Genomic DNA, 17,932 nt, shown 5'->3' on the forward strand with positions numbered 1-17,932 from the left:
GCAGTGATATAATATAGTCAGTTATTTTAATGAGGTGCTTTCATGGAGGAGAAGAAAATAAATAAACAATCGTTATTTGTGTTGTGTTCAAATATAAAACGCATATAAATTTTATTTCAGCAAATAATATTGGTATTTTGAATATGTTTAGAATATGTTTATGATGTAATATTTGATGTAATATGATATTTATGCGTGTTTATTTATATTTTAGGGTTGCATATGTGCGTTGGTGGTGTAATGGTCAGCATAGTTGCCTTCCAAGCAGTTGATCCGGGTTCGATTCCCGGCCATCGCAAATGTTTTGAGAATTTTGGTTATTTTACTAAATTTGCTCCAAAAATTGCAATTTTAAGCATAAAAATTAACAAAATTGGTGAATATATATGTAGCCATAAGTTTATATACCATATTGCAATATGTATATATATTTTTTATGTATTTGATTTGTTATGTAAATAAAGAGTTTGTTAATCTAAAAAAAAAATCTAAAATTCCAAGCAGTTGATCCGGGTTCGATTCCCGGCCATCGCAGCTTCTTTTGATTTTCTTGTTTTATAAACAACTTAACTTTAATTTATTTGAATTCCTAATAAGATTTTATATTTTTTGTGATTTTTGTATGTTAAATTTTACAAATTATTTTTTGAACATACTGTATATCATTGTAGTAATTATTTTAACGTAAAAATATGCGTTTTCACAGGGGATATAGCTCAGTGGTAGAGCGTTCGCTTTGCATGTGAAAGGCCCTGGGTTCGATCCCCAGTATCTCCAAATTTTGGTTTTGTAATGCCTGAAATTAATATTTTACTCATCTTTTCTTCTTCCTCACAAAGTATAACTCCTAGTATCATTGGTACTGCATTAAAACTTACTGGAACCTTTTCTGTTGCCGTCAGCGAATAATTTTGAAAATAATTCTTTGTACATATTGTATATACAGGTACCCAGTAATCAAGCATGTTTTTCCTGGTTTCCACAGGGGATATAGCTCAGTGGTAGAGCGTTCGCTTTGCATGTGAAAGGCCCCGGGTTCGATCCCCGGTATCTCCAAATGTTTTGCCCTTTAAGACTTACTTGCACCTATATCACTTCCGGTTTTATTTTATAATCAATTATCTGCTGATTTATTTATTTATTTATTTATTGATTTATGATTACACAATTTATACTTATTGGTATTTATATCAAGTGTTATCCTATGACCAACTGATTGATTCGTTCCTCTTAGCTTCACGATTGAATAACCATTTTGATGCAACAGCGATGTTTGTGTTTCACGTCGAATTGCAAATTATAGCATTCCCTTCACTCGCCAACACTCCACGGCGCAGAACTAACTGACAGAATGACCAGCTGAGAAGCTAAGTGAAAACTCCAGAGTGACCAATCACCATTGCTGACAATTTTATGCGCTTCTGTTTTTGCGATGCGCCGAAACTAGCTCAGATTGCACATTTCATTTCATTACAATAATTACATCTTCAAGAAATTGTTCTAAATATTGTAAAGAGAATAAAAATTCATATTATACTTTAATAAAACATATTATTAACGAGTTATAGCATTATCTTAGGTATTTGTATGTTTGTTTCTCCTTAACGCAAAAACTATTGAACCAATTTTGATAAAACTTTACAATTTTATAGTTTGTTTAATAAATTAAGAGATAGACTACTTTTTGTTGCATAAATGTAGCTAGAAGTGTGAAAAATTAGGGTTGAAAGTTAATATAGACGGTAAATGCAAATTTAACCTATATACTTCGAATGGAAATGGCCCAAACAAACATTTTAAGCATTTTTCATTGTTTTAAATAAAAATCAACAAAATTTTACATAATAAGCCAAAACAACATGAAAATAATTAATTAAACTACTTTTTATTAAATTTTAAAAATCAATATAAATATAGCTCAATGATTTACGATAAGATAAATTACTAGAAGCAGCTTTCTCACATTCCCAACATTTATCCTAATATTAGATGACTGCTACACTAAACATACAAATATATTACATAAAAAATCTTAATCTGTCACTGATTCAATCGTCATTACGTGATTAATCGGATGAACATACAAATATTCATGCAAATCCCAATCAGCATAGCAAAGATGCCTGCGCCTCATTATGAAAGCTCAAGAGAATTTAAGTGGTTTACATTTGCCCTGATTTTCGGATGTTTTTTCGATGCCATTAACATCGCCGTTATTGGATAATGCGCGATTCGTCGATTTATGCGATTTGCTACAATTACGTATAAATCGAAGCAAAACAGCCATTATGCAGTCACAGTGCGCTGATCTCCTTTCCGCTGCGGCTTCGCAATTTCTATAAAATGTAACACACACATACACCGACACGAAAACAGCAAGCTTGCAGCTACAACTCGCACACAGCAACTAATTGTGAACGCTAGTGCCGCTAGTTATCCGCGTCAGTTTTACCTGCGAGCTGAAGTAGGTGGATTCAATTACGCAATTGCGCAAAAATGCATCTGCGATACGATCGATATTAAAATATGCGATAATTAATCTAAAGCATAACGGTTTTAGCTTATATAATCAACTTATAGTCATTATTTAATTACAGGCTCATCCGGGTTAAGAACTGTGAGCAACTTACTTAGTTTATGTTAAATTTTCTGTGTAACAACGAAATATATTTTTATTTCAAGAAATTATGAACTAGAATATTTTTTTAAAGACATGACATGTAACTGCAAAAGCAGTTACAAGAAAATCATTTAAACATAACACAAGTGAATACAATTGAGCGACGCGGAATTCATATTTAGACTTCAGGAAATATTTACCGGCATTTTTACAAGAGTAATTGAGTTTATAAGCAGCGCAACAAAGATTAAACAGATGCCAATCCGTGTAAAATCTTAATATTTAGTTATATTTTTGCTTCTCGGTGAAATATCACTTTTGAAACCTTGCTATAAAGAGGCTACACTGCATTTTGCAGTAATTCTGGTAGTAAAACTTGTTAAAAGTGTTTTTACCTACGAGAAATCAATGAAAAAAATAAATTTGCATTATTTCTTCAGGAGTAACAGTAAGTTTTGTAAAAAAGTGAAATTTAGAAAAGAAAACATTATTTTTTGCGTATTTTATGCATTTACTAGTCATAATTCATTTAAAACCTACTAGAAATGCGAAAATTCATTAAAAATAGATAAAATTACAAAAATACATAAATATTTAGTTATAGACACATTAAACCAATGTCTAATCACGATTTAAACAAGTAATAACGTCTAAAAACGCAAAAATCTTAATATTTTGCAAAATTTTAAACAAAATCAATCATTATCAGTTTCTTACCGCAAAAATATTGAAATATTATGTTAAAATTTAAATTTTTTGTTTTTCGATTAAACATCACCTCTATACAACCTGCTAAAACGTAATAAAATACTCCGTGGACTTTGATTCGAAGTCAAGAGTATCCGCCCGGTCTGAAACTAGATGATACACTTGAAAGAGAAAGTGTGCACTCTCGCATCCGACGATTTTCCTTCTGCGTGCGCCTCCGCCTTTGAATTCACACATCCACTTGTTCTGGTTTCTGCATACCGATGCGGAGCCACCATCGCCCATCGCCGCTACCATTACCATGATTAGAATGTACCAGGAACTCTGTGAGACTAATGCGTTGCGTTGACGATGATTTACAAAGTGAACAAATTCGTTTTTGTGCGTAAATTACGCCGTTGTGTGTTTTATGAACAACAACAAATGACGTACGGCGGCGAAAAGAAATTCATCGAGAAAGAAATTGCCAATTGGCAATTGCCATCATCGTGAAAGTCGTATCGACGCTGTAATTGCCAGTGATGTTATATTATTTGTTTTGTTTATGTGTGTTTAGTTTATATATTTAATATTGAAAAGGAATCTTGTTGTTGGTAAAATGTGTGCATTGTTCCACTTTACGTAATTGCTGAGGATGCGATGCGACTGATGCGACGCATTATCATTACGTATTGGAATTTATGGGAATTAATGTCAAGTACAGCGTGGAAAAATGCAAAAAACGAGCGCGTAATTGGAAATCGAATTATAACTTTTCCTAACACAAACACAAATACAAACAAAAGTGATATTGGCATACTTTTGTGAATTGATTTCTCATTTTTGCAATTTTGCGTTTTATTTCAAATTAAATTGAGAATTCATACGGAAATTGAATGATTCCAACCTTGACTTTCACATTTAATCATTTTAACAATAATTTTTTGTTTTGGAATTATCTGCACACGAAAATACTCTTCAAGGACGTTTTCTTAATTTCGATCTTCTAATTTACTCTTAAACATCAAGCTTCTTCCAGAGATGACAAGATTTGTACTGCTTTTTCGTTCTAGGATAAGTGTTCGACGATTAGCTGTGCATTTCATGCCTTTTTTACATTTTCCGCATTCTATAATATAAAAAAATAATGTTTTGTAAGTTTTTCGTTTGAATTCTTACCACCACAATGAATATCAAAGTATTCCCATTGTTTAATATTCATTTTAGGGAATGTATCGACCGCGTTTCCCATTTTGATGATTATCTAAGAAATATGTTTGTGTTACGAATAATTTCTGCAGCTAATGTCACTTTAATCGATCGTCAATCAAAATGTGTCATGGTAACCTATTTGAGTTAACAATACTCAACTTATGAGTATAATAATCATATTAAAAGTATTATATTCTTCAATGTTAAATGTATTTTAATTCTTCAGAAATTTGAACAATTTAATACAATTTTTCTACTTCCATCTTCAAAGCACCACTTTTTCTATGGTTTTAAGACACAATAAGTGGTAATTTAATCACGGATGGTCAAGGCGGTGATTAAAGTACTTTAGTAACGGGATTCAGCTTGCGCCTGCGCGTATGTGATTTTTAGTACGTGCGCGAACTCCCATGTATTTATAATCTTACATTTCCCAGTAGTGTGCAAACAAATTTCAAAATGTTAATATAAAAAGGTTCATAACACAAGCATCACGTCGATGAACGTGATTAAAATACCACTTAGCGCACTTGTTATTAAATATTCTATTAATACATAGACAGCAATTTATTAAAATCAAGATAGGTACATTTGATGTAATTAGACAATGTGCTTCACGTTACTTTATCAATTCGATGATTTGTGGCACCGAATTGAGTTTACATTTACAATAACATTTCTTTGGTTGCAGGCGAGGTCTTCGCAAGCCTCGAAATAGCAATTTTGTGCCTGGAATCGAGTGCGATAACACATGAGGCGGCTTTTTGCAAGAATCCATGTAAATGTGCCATTGGCTCACTTGAGTGCTAGTAGTCTTCGTGATGATCTCAGAGGGCACATGTATATTACATGTACAGTTTAGTTTCGATCCATTGTGACCCATTAATTAGAATTTTCTTGATTCGAAATTTTACGAAATAATTTTGACTTTTGAAGTAAATTAGATTAAATAATGTGTCAATTTTGACATAATCCTACAGGTACCTGACATTAGCGCCATCTAGAATCGAAACTATAAGTATTATTTAATTACAACACTAACTTTCATCTCCTATTTACTACTCTTTAAATAATAATTTTTAATATTTTATTAATTATTCTTTTATTCCAGGCTCAGATAAATACAAAAATTTATAAATCATCAAAATCTGTCCATTCGTTCCTGAGTTATAAATGTTGTAACTAACACAATTTGTTTTATATATAAAACTAGCTGTTGCCCGCGACTTCGTTTCGGCAGTGTTTAATACAAATGTAATTCGTTTTTACTCTCTTGTTCTAGACATACTCGTAGTAAGAGTCAATTCTATCAATAAGATTAGCAATTTTAATTTAAAGAAATTAATTATATAAAGTTTTGTCAATAATGCACTTCAGCGCGCCATCTCGAATTCAACTATTTAACTATAACTATGATTGAATCTCAATGTCAAATTTTATTCTATAGAAAAGAGCTGTTTTGAGGATTTTCCCGGCAATTATTCGAATTTTTCTCACCTTTTTGAACCTTCCCTAGACCTCCACGAATAATTCAAGACCAAGATAAGATAAATCCGTTCAGCCGTTCTCGAGTTTTAGCGAGACTAACGAACAGCAATTCATTTATATATATATATATATAGATTAAGTGATTTTCTGCATGATGACTGTATGTTTATAATCTGATTGTATTCTTAACATTTAAAAATTCAAATCTACTACGTTCTTGAGTACAAATAACAACATCAAAATCTAATCTAGTGCATTCTCGCGCGCGTGCAATTACCGGTTGGCGCGAGTCAAGGAAAGCAACTTTTATTGTTAACAAATAATTTCGAGCTTACGAAATCGGAAACTGCTAAACACACACACAAACACAAACACATTTATTGTCTATCAGATTGCAAGAAACAAAAACCCACCCACTCAACTCTATAATATTAAATATTTTAATATCAAAATTTGACAATGACCTCATCAAAACGTTACCTTTAACCATAATCTCATATGATACATTTTGGGTGGCGTACGTGATGATTTATGACGAGATAATTTCAAAGCGGCGACGGTGAAACAGATCCGAGAGATCAAAGTGGCTCGGCGTTTACAAATTTTAAGCGATCGCAAAGTGCCAGCGCCAAGGAGAGTGAACGTTTTCAGCCGGACGATCCGGAGAAACCGTTCTGTTCTGATTTTGTACTTTCACTGTTTCACTGTTTCTACCAGCGGATACCACATGAGGCAACGCATATTATTAATGACACTCTGCACGCGTCGATGAAGGTCATTTCCAATCAACTTTGTTTTAACATTTCAAGACATTAACGGATAGAAACTGACTTTGCGAGTTGTAGCCGTAGATAAATATTAACACATGCAAAAATCAACATGGCGGAAGGTAATCATGAACTTGATCATGAATAAGAGTCAAGTTCAATAAATTATTGGAATATTTATTAATTTATTGGTTTTTAACAAAAAAGAAAATAAAATAAATAAAAATTAAAGATATACATACATAAATGGAATCCTAACCATGACCAGAAACTACGTAAATCAACTTCAACTAACTGGAACGCTTTGAAAAAGTTTTGCGGCGCTTGGTGCAATATCAAATGCGGTTGAGTTTACCATACTACCCACAAGTGAAAACAATCTTGATGTGTCCTCATCTGTGTCTGCATGTGCATTCAATTTCAATAACACTAAACACAACTTTCAAGATAACTACTAACTACTACAACCTGACTAATATTGTAATTTTGTATGTTTGTGTCGCTACTACGTTAAAACCACTCAAGCAATTTTGATAAATTTTGGTTTGATGATATTCTGGACCTTGGAGAATAACTTAGGCTACATTTTGTTGCTAAAATATAACTTGAAGGGTGTGAAAAATAGTTTTGAAGTTTTTACAACGAAAAAGATAAATGACGCTGACACATGCGGATAAAAATGCTATTGAAGATGATCGCCGGTATTTATGTATAGAATATTGCACATCTATATATAAAAAATGAATTGCTGTTCGTTAGTCTCGCTAAAACTCGAGAACGACTGAACGGATTTATCTTATCTTGGTCATGAATTATTCGTGGAGGTCTAGGGAAGGTTTAAAAGGTGAGAAAAATTCGAATAATTGCCGGGAAAATCCTCAAAACAGCTCTTTTCAATAGAATAAAATTTGACATTGAGATTCAATCATAGTTATAGTTAAATAGTTGAATTCGAGATAGCGCGCTGCAGTGCATTATTGACAAAACTTTATATGCATAATTTCTTTAAATTAAAATTGCTAATCTTATTGATATAATTGACTCTTACTACGAGTATGTCTAGAACAAGAGAGTAAAAACGAATTACATTTTTATTAAGCACTGCCAGAACGAAGTCGCGGGCAACAGCTAGTATATAATAAAGAAAACCATGCTTCTTCCAGGATCAAGTATTTGTAGCCTTTTCACGTGGGTAAAATGCACAAAATCCGCAAATCTGGAAGTTTTTATGTTTTTGTAAAATTATTTCATTTGAAATGATTCTGCGCACATTTCCGAATGAATTCCTCTTCATATTGTTAATTTAATGATTCGCGTTGAATGAATTAAGTGAGAGGCCAGTCGGTGGGCACTCACTTATAGTGTTATAGCAGTTGTACGCTGTAAGCTGTAAGGCGTAGTAGAGAGTACGAAGTGTGTCAACGAACACAAAATTTTAACTTTCCCCGATGCGATGCGGCCGATGCGAGCGAGATGAAGCTCACCTGCTTCGGAAGTTCGGAATTCAGTGTTTTTCGAACCACACCCTGCGATTCGCTCAGGTTCATGTCGTTTTTTCGTAGTCACCGGATCATTTCGATCGCCTCCGGCGTCGAGCGCCGAGATGATTTCTTCGCGTGACGGTGTTGTTGACTAAAATCGCTCGCGAACAGGTTCAAAATATTAGATAGTTCTAGTCTGATACTTTTCAATTTAAATTTCAATAACAACGTAGGTAGATTAATTAAATTTAAGATGTTTTTTTGAGAGTGATAATCAAAACACTGGAAAAGTGTTGATTTTTCTTAAAATTTTACTAAATATTAAGATTTTTGTCTTTTTTCTTGATTTTTTCTATGAAGTTTTATATTTCTGGAAGGATTTAAATGAATTTTAACAAGAAAATGCATAAAATACTTTTAAAAATATTTTTTTCTTTACTAAATTTCTGTTTTTGTACAAAATCTACAGAATTTTATGAAGAAATGATGCAAATTTGATTTTTTTATTGATTTCTCGTAAGTAAAAACTCTTTTAACAAGTTTTACTGCCAGAATTACTGAAAAATGCAATGTAGACTCTTTATAGCAAGGTTTAAAAAGATGACAGTTCATCGAGGAACAAAAATAATATATGGATTGGCATCTGTTTAATCTTTATAAGGTGATTATAAACTCAATAACTTTTGTAAAAATGCCAGTAAATATTTCCTGAAGTCTAAATATGAATTCCGCGTCGCTCAGTTGTATTCACTTCTGTTATGTTTAAATGATTTTGTAGTAACTGCTTGTGCACCCCAACAAATTAGCTGAAAATCGTGCTTAAGTTATAAAAATTTGCATTGCAATTTGTAGGGATGTTGGGATCATAATTACAACAATATTTCAAATGTTACCATGGATGTCATGTCTTTGAAAAAATATTCCAGCTCATAATTGCTTGGAATTAAAATATTTTTCATTGTTAGACAAATGAATTAATATAAACTCTTCAAATTGTACAAATTTCGTCGTTTTAAAGAGTTTGTTATTGTTAAAATCGGCATTTTATATTGTAAGGTGACCCATGGCTGCAATATCACAACTATCACAACCTGTTTTGTCAATTGCAACAGTTAAAAACACTATGAGAATATACCTGCGTTCAGTGCAATAAAGTAATTCGCTGTGCGTGTTTGTATTTTGATTGTGTATTAAATTAATTGTTTTCCACTGCTGTTACAATGTAATGTAAGTACTATTTTCGATATTTGATTATTTTCATTAGATGGTGACGTGCTGTATTGCTTTTATGTTAACTTTTGTATCATTACATAGAGGAACAAAAAAAAATAACAAAATATTGAGATTTAACGTGGATTTGCATCTGTTTAATCTTTGTAAGCTGGCTTTGTAAACTCAATTACTCTTGTAAAAATGCCGGTAAATATTTCCTGTGGTCTAAATATGAATTCCGCGTCGCTCAGTTGTATTCACTTGTGTTATGTTTAAATGATTTTGTAGTAACTGCTTGTGCACCCCAACAAATTTTACCTTAATAATCAAGTAAATAACATATAAACATCAAAAACAAGCAAAAATATAACATAGTTAAATTGAAAATCTAGGATGAAATTTTAATTCATACGAAAAAATGAGCAAATGGGAGTCAGTTATACAATCATCCACGTACGGTGCCCTGAACACGAGTCACTTCTACCGCTGCTTTTGTACGGTGCCCTGAATGGGAGTCACTTTCACCGCCACCCTGCTGCGGTACACCGAATGAGACTCAACTATACAATTGCAATTAATTGCAATATAACTAAATTGAACATTTTTTATTTTATTAGAACATTGTTTAAAACATTAAATATAATGCATAAAATCCGCATTCCCAATAATAAAAAACCAAACGAAATGGAAAATAGCATTCCACATTCGTGCAATGCGCAAAGTGAAAATTCGTAATTACGTTCGGCATGCGCTCCAAATAATATCTATGCAATTATCACAAATCAGCAATCAGTTCACTGGGCTACGAGTGCCCACAAACAAACTATAGGAAATACATACCCATCCACACAACTATGAATAACGTCCCGATGCGTAACATGCCTATTCATCGAATAATAAATTTTTTTTCTTTTCATTAAAAAAAACGAAACGTTTACAAATCGTCTATTAGCGTAAACATCGCAACTCAATCCTCAATTCGCATAAATTTGCCGAAATAATCATCATTAGAACAATTCACTTCGCTTGCCTGCGCGTGTGCCTCTCCTACATTGATTGACTATTACATTGTTTGCGTTGTTGTTATTATTAACAAAATATCTAGACCACGACAGCAAATGTTTTGTGCTTTTTGCAATTAGTAGACGCGCGCTAGACGACCAGACAACGCTTGAAAATATATGGAACGATAAGTTTCAGTCAGTCGGAGAACACTGCCGGTGACCTAGTGTTAAACGGCAATAAGGACAAATCGAAAGTATCAGCCACCAGCCAACTCGATTTCTCGATTGCAACTCTTCAAAACGCTAAAAAGAGATTTTTTTCTAATTACTGATTCGTCATATCCACGTAGTCGAACACAAATAATGACGACTTTTACGCGGCAGGAATTGGTTTCCGGTCAATTTGATTCAATTCGTAGTTATGCCTGCAACAAAAGTCAAGATTTCTTCAACATTATGATATAATATTTTGATTTGTGTGCATCAAGTGAACAGAAAGACGTTCAATAACTGAATGCTTACTGATCGATGACAATGAATTATTGAATAAGCGCGTTCGGCGTTCACTTTATGCGGAGCAGAAGGCTTGACAAATCGTAATCACTGATAAATTAAGGAAGTGAAAAACTTTGCGAACGTTACACTTCTATGCTTTTTCCTGGTGCACATGTAATACTGTTATAGTTTATTATAACATATGGTTTTGTTGAGTTTATTGTGATCAAAGTTTATTGACGTTCTAATTATGATCTTTTCTTAAGTGAAAATTAATTATTATTGCGTTGTTTTTTATTTTTAGTCGTGAAGAGGAAAAAAAAACGTAATTTTATTTAAAAAAACGTTAAAATCGGGTAAAAAATAGAATCAAAATTTAAGATTACTTAAGGGTATTCATAAATAAACAAAAGGAGTTATGTTAAACACAGAGAATAAGTTAATAGCTTTTGATTAAGCTAAGAATCATTGCAATCGGCCTTTAAAAACCCAAGAAAAAAGTAAAAAAAGTTTCATATTGCGACAAAAATATATAACTGCAACCCAATATACATCTATACATCATCTGCTTTAACCTAACCAATTTTAAACGAAAAACATTTAAAAAAAAGCAAAGAAAAACAAAGTTTTCGTATATTTTTAAAGAAAATATTCATTTTATTGTATTTCTTGATATAAATAAACAAAATTTTTACATATAATACGATTCTATGACTTATTATAAACAAAATATGATTTTTACCAAGTAAAATAAGCAATAAATATGTATTAATTTCGAATTTGACGTACAATTTCCCATTTGCTCTATTTGTGATTGAGAATAATGCAGGCCTAAACAAAGTTTTATAACGCTCTGAATAATTCCTTATTTTAATTGTAAATATTAAACTAACATCGCTACATATATCCGCAAACACCTTTTGCCACGACGAGCATAACGCACGCAATTCTCATTAGTTTACTACATTTTACTTACTACTTTAATTACTAATTGGAATCCATTACAATACATTTCGGCCTTTTACGTTGGCAGATTAATAATCTATTTATTTAATAATATAATTAATTAATTTCCGCCTATAATACCTGTTATTATTGGGAATTAGTTTATAAAAGTGTGTTTTGATGATTAATTAATTCTCATCTTCGAGTAATACTTACCAATATGTTAATCTTAAATTCGAAACTGTTTTAATATATGTATTCGGTTTTTATATCCGGTTTCACTGCTTTTTATCTGCAATGTGAAGCGTAAACGACTTTATTTATTTATTTCTGTAGCAGAAAATATTATTCGCGTTGTGGATATTAGCTTTGTTTGTTAGCGATATTAACAGAAACGGGCTGGTTCGAAAGTAGTTTGTTCTAGTTTGTCGTTAAACTAAAACTATACACAGTTTAACGACACAGCGCCCAACGACAAGTTGCTATTATTATTATTTAAGTGCATTTTAGTGCTGCGCGAATTGCAAATGTATAATGCAGCGAAAAAGTGTTAATATATGCACAAACACGGAGCGAAATATATCGTAAATAGTAAATTATAGTAAATAGTAAATGACGTTGAATGGGTTATTATGTAGCTTTATAGTTTGGAAGAGATTGGTTCATGTAATAACCTGGGTTGTATCAAGTTGAATGTTGTAAGAAGTTTTATAGTTTCTTTGGGAAATCAACGGCTAAAAGTCTTCCAAAATTTGAGATTTTTAGCACTTTTAATCACATTTTTAGCCTATTTACCCCACGATATTTAATTATTTTATACTCTAATCTAATAGAGAATTTTCCAAAGTTTCATAAGATTATAGAGAATAGTCCATAGATTAAGACGCTGCGATCAGAACTTAAATATCTCTTTTAGTTTACGAGATATTCGCGATTGAAGAAAATGGCCAAAAATTGAAAAATGTCACTTTTTAGCACTTTTAGTCGCGTTTTTCGATCTTTTACTGTTGGAAATATAATTATTATATATTTTTATCTGATAGAGAATTTTCCAATCTGTCATAATCAGCAATTCGTTGGTCGCTATCGCTTTTAGTTTAAGAGATATTCATTAACAAAAATCGTCGAAAAAAGTATCAAGCACCCCCCCTTGGCAATTTTTTTCTTAAGAATGAAAATTTCATCTCTCCGATTTCCCTTTTAACTAGCCTATCTAATAGAGAATAATGCGTAGATTAAGACGCTGCGATCAGATCTTAAATATCTCTTTTAGTTTACGAGATATTCGCGATTGAATAAAATGGGCAAAATTTGAAAAATGTCACTTTTGAGCACTTTTAGTCGCGTTTTTCGACCTTTTACTACTGGAAATATAATTGTTTTATATTTTTATCTGATAGAGAATCTTCCAATCTTTCATAATCAGTAATTCGTTGGTTGCTATCTCTTTTAGTTTAAGAGATATTAATTTTTGAAAATCGTCGAAAAAAAGTATCAAGCACCCCCCCTTGGCAATTTTTTCTTAAGAACGAAAATTTCATGTCTCCGATTTTAGTTTTAACTATCCTATCTTTTAGAGAATACTTCGTAGATTAAGACGCTGCAATCAGATCTTAAATATCTCTTTTAGTTTACGAGATATTCGCGATTGAAGAAAATGGGCAAAAATTGAAAAATGTCACTTTTCAGTACTTTTAGTAGCGTTTTTAGACCTTTTACTGTTGGAAATATAATTATTTTGTATTTTTATCTGATAGAGAATCTTCCAATCTTTCATAATCAACAATTCGTTGGTTGCTATCGCTTTTAGTTTAAGAGATATTAATTATCAAAAATCGTCGAAAAAAAGTATCAAGCACCCCCCCTTGGCAATTTTTTCTTAAGAATGAAAATTTCATCTCTCCGATTTCCGTTTTAACTATCCTATCTTATAGAGAATAGTCCGTAGATTAAGACGCTGCGATCAGATCTTAAATATCTCTTTTAGTTAACGAGATATTCGCAATTGTAAAAAACGTCAGGTTTTCACTTTAAAAATACAAATATGAAACACAATTACAATTTATTGACTTATCATTTGCATATTACACATATGATACAAAGTAAACATACATTTTGCACAGCATGAAACAAAACGTAAATTAGAGTAATAAATAAGGCGGAATGTTCCTGCAGAAATGCAAATAAAATCTAGAAATGGCATGCTATTCCTCATCCTGTCCAATCATCACATCATCATAGCTTCTGTTATATCTTTGGCTTAATTTCCCCTTCATCCATTCCACAACTCTGAGCTTATAAATGAAATAAACACCTACTATCACAATTGCAATGAGTATCAGTATAGATAAAGTCCATGCCAGTGTGTGGCTTTCATCAACTACATCTGATGGCCCTGAAGTTGGCTCACAAATGTTGCCTCTGCGAGTGAATCCTTCCAGACACTCACACACACCTGTCTCCTGTGACTCAGTCATCATACAACTTTCATTTTCTGGGCAGGGCTCATCTAGTACTGTGATACTACATTTTTGACCTGAAATAACACCAGAATGTTAAATTATTGCACAAAGTGGTGAGATTTATAGAATTACCTGATCCACCAGCAACTTTGCTGATGCAGAATCCAATAAGTAATAGTAGCTTTTGTAATGGCTTTTCACTGATCATTGTGCCTCTGCATATCGCATTTTCGATCGGCTTTAGCACGGAATTATCTATCAGCGTCACTGATAATCACGTCTAACGCATGACAAACAAAACGCTAAACGCGATTGGCGTGCTGCACTGAATATTCTTGTACGCATTAATTCAATGTCAGAACATTGACGTCCTGAAACTTATCGTAACTTAAATAACTCCCTTCATCGCAAGCTTCCGGCTCATTACACTCTTTATTCAATTTACGTTCATCATAGTAAACAATTACGTTCGTGTTGTTCTCGTTCAATTTTATGCGTTGACCGCTGATGCTGTCGGCTGGACGCTGTCAAAAATTTGACTAGCGACATCTTGCGGAAGTTATTTAATAAAAATATTTATTTGCATATTATATATCCTATCTAAAATATTATGAATAATATAGAATAAACACTTATTTATTTAGTTTAAAGGCTATAAATGCCTGTAATGTAATATATTTAATGTAAATTCAATGGAAAAATTTACAAATTCAAACTCAGTCAAAGTTATCGAAGCGAACTCTAGTGAACATGTGTGAACATTAGGCAACTTTTGACACACCAAATTCTGACACATTTTTTATCACATCTTTAGGTTATGACCGTTATATGCGCAAATTCAAGCTAAAACTTACTTAAATCTAGTGCAAAAATGTTTTCCGCCTCAGGTATTCGAATGCTAGCAAAAACCACACGTAAAAATGCGGTAGGTACATCTATATCCAACACAAAGACACTGTTTGATTGACATATATTTCAGACTTTGAATTTGATCAGCCAACTTCGACATAGATCATCAACACCCATAAACACAGTGGTCATGTTTGTTCCTCAACAAGAGGTTTGTAAACTTAATTATATTCTACTGCATATTTTAAATATCTAAACATTTTTAGTCTTGGATTGTGGAAAGAATGGGTAAATTCCACAGAATACTAGATCCTGGATTGAACCTGCTAATTCCAATCATCGATAGAGTAAAATATGTGCAAAGTTTAAAGGAAATAGCCATTGATGTGCCCAAACAAAGTGCCATCACATCAGACAATGTCACCCTAAATATTGATGGTGTGCTCTACTTAAGAATTATTGATCCATACTTGGCAAGTTATGGTGTTGAGGATCCAGAATTTGCAATTACACAACTTGCGCAAACCACAATGCGTTCCGAACTCGGCAAAATCTCACTGGACAAAGTATTCAGAGAAAGAGAGAATTTAAACGTGAATATTGTTGATTCCATCAACAAAGCAAGCGAAGCCTGGGGCATCACCTGTCTGCGTTATGAAATCCGCGATATTAAACTCCCCAGCCGCGTGCAGGAAGCAATGCAGATGCAGGTCGAAGCCGAGCGCAAAAAACGCGCGGCCATCTTAGAATCCGAAGGTGTACGAGAAGCAGACATCAACGTAGCCGAAGGTAAAAGGCAAGCAAGAATCTTAGCGTCTGAAGCAGAGAAACAGGAACAAATCAATAAAGCATGCGGTGAAGCGGCCGCCATTTTGTCCGTGGCCGAAGCACGCTCAGGAGGACTTAAATTAGTTGCGAAAGCTTTGGAGGAGAACCTCGGCTCGAATGCGGCTTCACTCAGCATAGCCGAGCAGTATGTGCATGCGTTTAATAAACTCGCGAAATCAACAAACACGCTCATTCTTCCGTCGAACGCCGGTGATATTTCCAGCATGGTTGCACAGGCGCTTGCGATTTACAGCAAAGTATCACCATCACCGCAGAATACTCTAGCCACGCTCCCGCAGAAAAAAGACTTGAATATGTCCGCGATTAAGACCGAAATCATGCCACCGAAGAGCAACGATGATTTAGATGAATATTTCAGCGACGAGGATGAGAAGAAAAAGTTTCTGAACCAACAGAACGTTCCAACATTGACTAACAAGTAGAGAGGTTGTAAAAATATAAATATTATAACGCATTTATAGATTTTTTCAATGTTTTATTATCAAGATTGAAGAATTCCGGCGTCGTAGAAATATTTTATGACTATTCGCATTCTCTGCTGATATAATGCTTCGTTTCGGGAGATGAAATCAAACTGCATTGGCATTTCAATGTGTTTCCGGGCTTCCAATTCGTCTTTATCAGCTGTCATCATTTTTAAAATAATACCAGCCATGATTAAACCTTTCAGCGAATAATTTCTCCATTCATATTGTAGTGTATCCCAGGTATAAACATCCGGACAATTTAATTGTGATAAATGTGTTTGTAAACTTTCATGATACACTTTTAGGTAAACATCAATGTCATTGAAAAATTCAGGTGTGCATGCGCATGTTGATATAAAATAAGATAAATCAATGACTGGTGATGTTTTGCGGAATATTTGAAAATCCAAAATACAAACATCTTTCGGTTTAGGTTCATCTACATCATAACGAAACATGTAATTATGTGTCCAGCTATCACCATGCACAAAAACATCACTTTCTGATAACAGTGCTAATTTCTCAAGGTATGCAACCTGTCCATGACTTAAAAAGTTTGCTATTGCTTCGATATATTCAAACTCTGTTTCCTGATCGAAGCAATCCGCTAATTTTTCAGTTAAACCTTTATAAAAACCATTGTTTATTAATCGTTCGTAATTTGTTTGAAACCATTCGAATTTATAGCCGATTGATGCGAATTTCTCGGGGTATTTATGTTTGAATGCAAAGGAAAATGCGTGGAACTTTCCGTAAGCTGATAGGACTGCTTTCACATGATTTTTATCCAGTGGTTCGTTTAATGGCGACCATATTTTGTAGCCTGTTTCTAGGAGATCTTCAAGTATGACTATTTCATCGTTTGCAAAGTAACATTTTGGCATCAGTGGTAGAGTAAGTTTATTTCCATGATTTTGAAGTATTTCTTTAAATGCTGCGACTACTTTGTTATAAAACTCTGCTTCGTTTTTGTAGAAAAATTCCCATTCACCTTTTATCTCTTTAGGTTTACTTTTTGCGAATAAATGTAGTGTTGCATCGGTTTCTGAGTCTTTTAATGTTATTCTGTTGACGTTTGCGATGTATCCATGATTAGGTGATTCGTCGATGGCTATTTTTGGTGCTGTAAAGTTTTGATCTTTAGCGATTTGAAGCAGAGCGTTTTGTAGTGATGTTTCTGCCATTGTTGAGAGTACTGAGTATACTGATCTACTGATGTTATTCTAGGTGTACGGGTGAGTTAGTTGGTTGCATTGAATAGAAATAGTTGATTGCGTAACCTTTGCTCACTAATTATGTGTAATTGTTAGTTAATTCGCAAGTCGCAGACTTAATTTATGACTGCATGCGCGGTAGAAACAGTAGTTTAATTTAATTTGAAGCTGCGTAAGTGT

The 17,932-nt window shown here is 33.1% G+C and overlaps 2 protein-coding genes, 1 long non-coding RNA gene and 3 other non-coding genes across 7 annotated transcripts; 4 read left to right on the forward strand and 2 right to left on the reverse strand.

Annotated features, from left to right (window-relative positions):
* The first annotated feature begins 226 nt into the window (after positions 1-226).
* TRNAG-UCC (transfer RNA glycine (anticodon UCC)) lies at positions 227-298 on the forward strand. Its single transcript has one exon. It is a non-coding gene; the product is annotated as a tRNA-Gly (tRNA).
* A 407-nt stretch (positions 299-705) lies between these two features.
* Positions 706-777, forward strand: TRNAA-UGC (transfer RNA alanine (anticodon UGC)). The gene has a single exon. It is a non-coding gene; the product is annotated as a tRNA-Ala (tRNA).
* Positions 778-984: 207 nt separating this feature from the next.
* On the forward strand, positions 985-1,056 carry TRNAA-UGC (transfer RNA alanine (anticodon UGC)). The gene has a single exon. It is a non-coding gene; the product is annotated as a tRNA-Ala (tRNA).
* A 3,084-nt stretch (positions 1,057-4,140) lies between these two features.
* LOC135799126 (uncharacterized) lies at positions 4,141-4,626 on the reverse strand. Its single transcript, XR_010549885.1, has 2 exons — positions 4,487-4,626; positions 4,141-4,436 (listed from the first exon to the last, which is right to left on the reverse strand). It is a non-coding gene; the product is annotated as an uncharacterized lncRNA (long non-coding RNA).
* A 4,773-nt stretch (positions 4,627-9,399) lies between these two features.
* On the forward strand, positions 9,400-17,188 carry Stoml2 (stomatin like 2). 2 transcript variants are annotated; one of them, XM_065311403.1, is made up of 5 exons: positions 9,400-9,482; positions 15,188-15,298; positions 15,353-15,433; positions 15,489-16,497; positions 16,558-17,188. In XM_065311403.1, the coding sequence occupies exons 2-4, from the start codon at positions 15,245-15,247 to the stop codon at positions 16,491-16,493; spliced, it is 1,140 nt and encodes a 379-aa protein (XP_065167475.1). In that variant the 5' UTR covers positions 9,400-9,482; positions 15,188-15,244; the 3' UTR covers positions 16,494-16,497; positions 16,558-17,188. The 2 variants fall into 2 exon arrangements, with proteins under 2 accessions (XP_065167475.1, XP_065167474.1); XM_065311402.1 differs by lacking the exon at positions 16,558-17,188 and having other exon boundaries at positions 15,489-16,536.
* LOC135798540 (uncharacterized) lies at positions 16,526-17,838 on the reverse strand. Its single transcript, XM_065311401.1, has one exon. The coding sequence runs from the start codon at positions 17,720-17,722 to the stop codon at positions 16,553-16,555; it is 1,170 nt and encodes a 389-aa protein (XP_065167473.1). The 5' UTR covers positions 17,723-17,838; the 3' UTR covers positions 16,526-16,552.
* Positions 17,839-17,932: the final 94 nt, after the last annotated feature.

The sequence above is a fragment of the Atheta coriaria genome, unplaced genomic scaffold (assembly GCF_025399875.1).
Source record: "Atheta coriaria isolate IRGN ID8LTWV9N9 unplaced genomic scaffold, Caltech_Dcor_3.1 hic_scaffold_9_pilon, whole genome shotgun sequence".
NCBI classification, from domain to species: Eukaryota; Metazoa; Arthropoda; class Insecta; order Coleoptera; family Staphylinidae; genus Dalotia; species Dalotia coriaria.

Bases quoted from the DNA above. Each gene is read 5' to 3' on its own strand.
- LOC135798540 (XM_065311401.1), bottom strand. From the start codon at position 17,722: ATGGCAGAAACATCACTACAAAACGCTCTGCTTCAAATCGCTAAAGAT.
- Stoml2 (XM_065311403.1), top strand. From the start codon at position 15,245: ATGTTTTCCGCCTCAGGTATTCGAATGCTAGCAAAAACCACACGTAAA. The intron at 15,299-15,352 runs GTAGGTACATCT...CATATATTTCAG, and splicing joins AAACCACACGTAAAAATGCG to ACTTTGAATTTGATCAGCCA. The intron at 15,434-15,488 runs GTTTGTAAACTT...AAACATTTTTAG, and splicing joins TGTTTGTTCCTCAACAAGAG to TCTTGGATTGTGGAAAGAAT.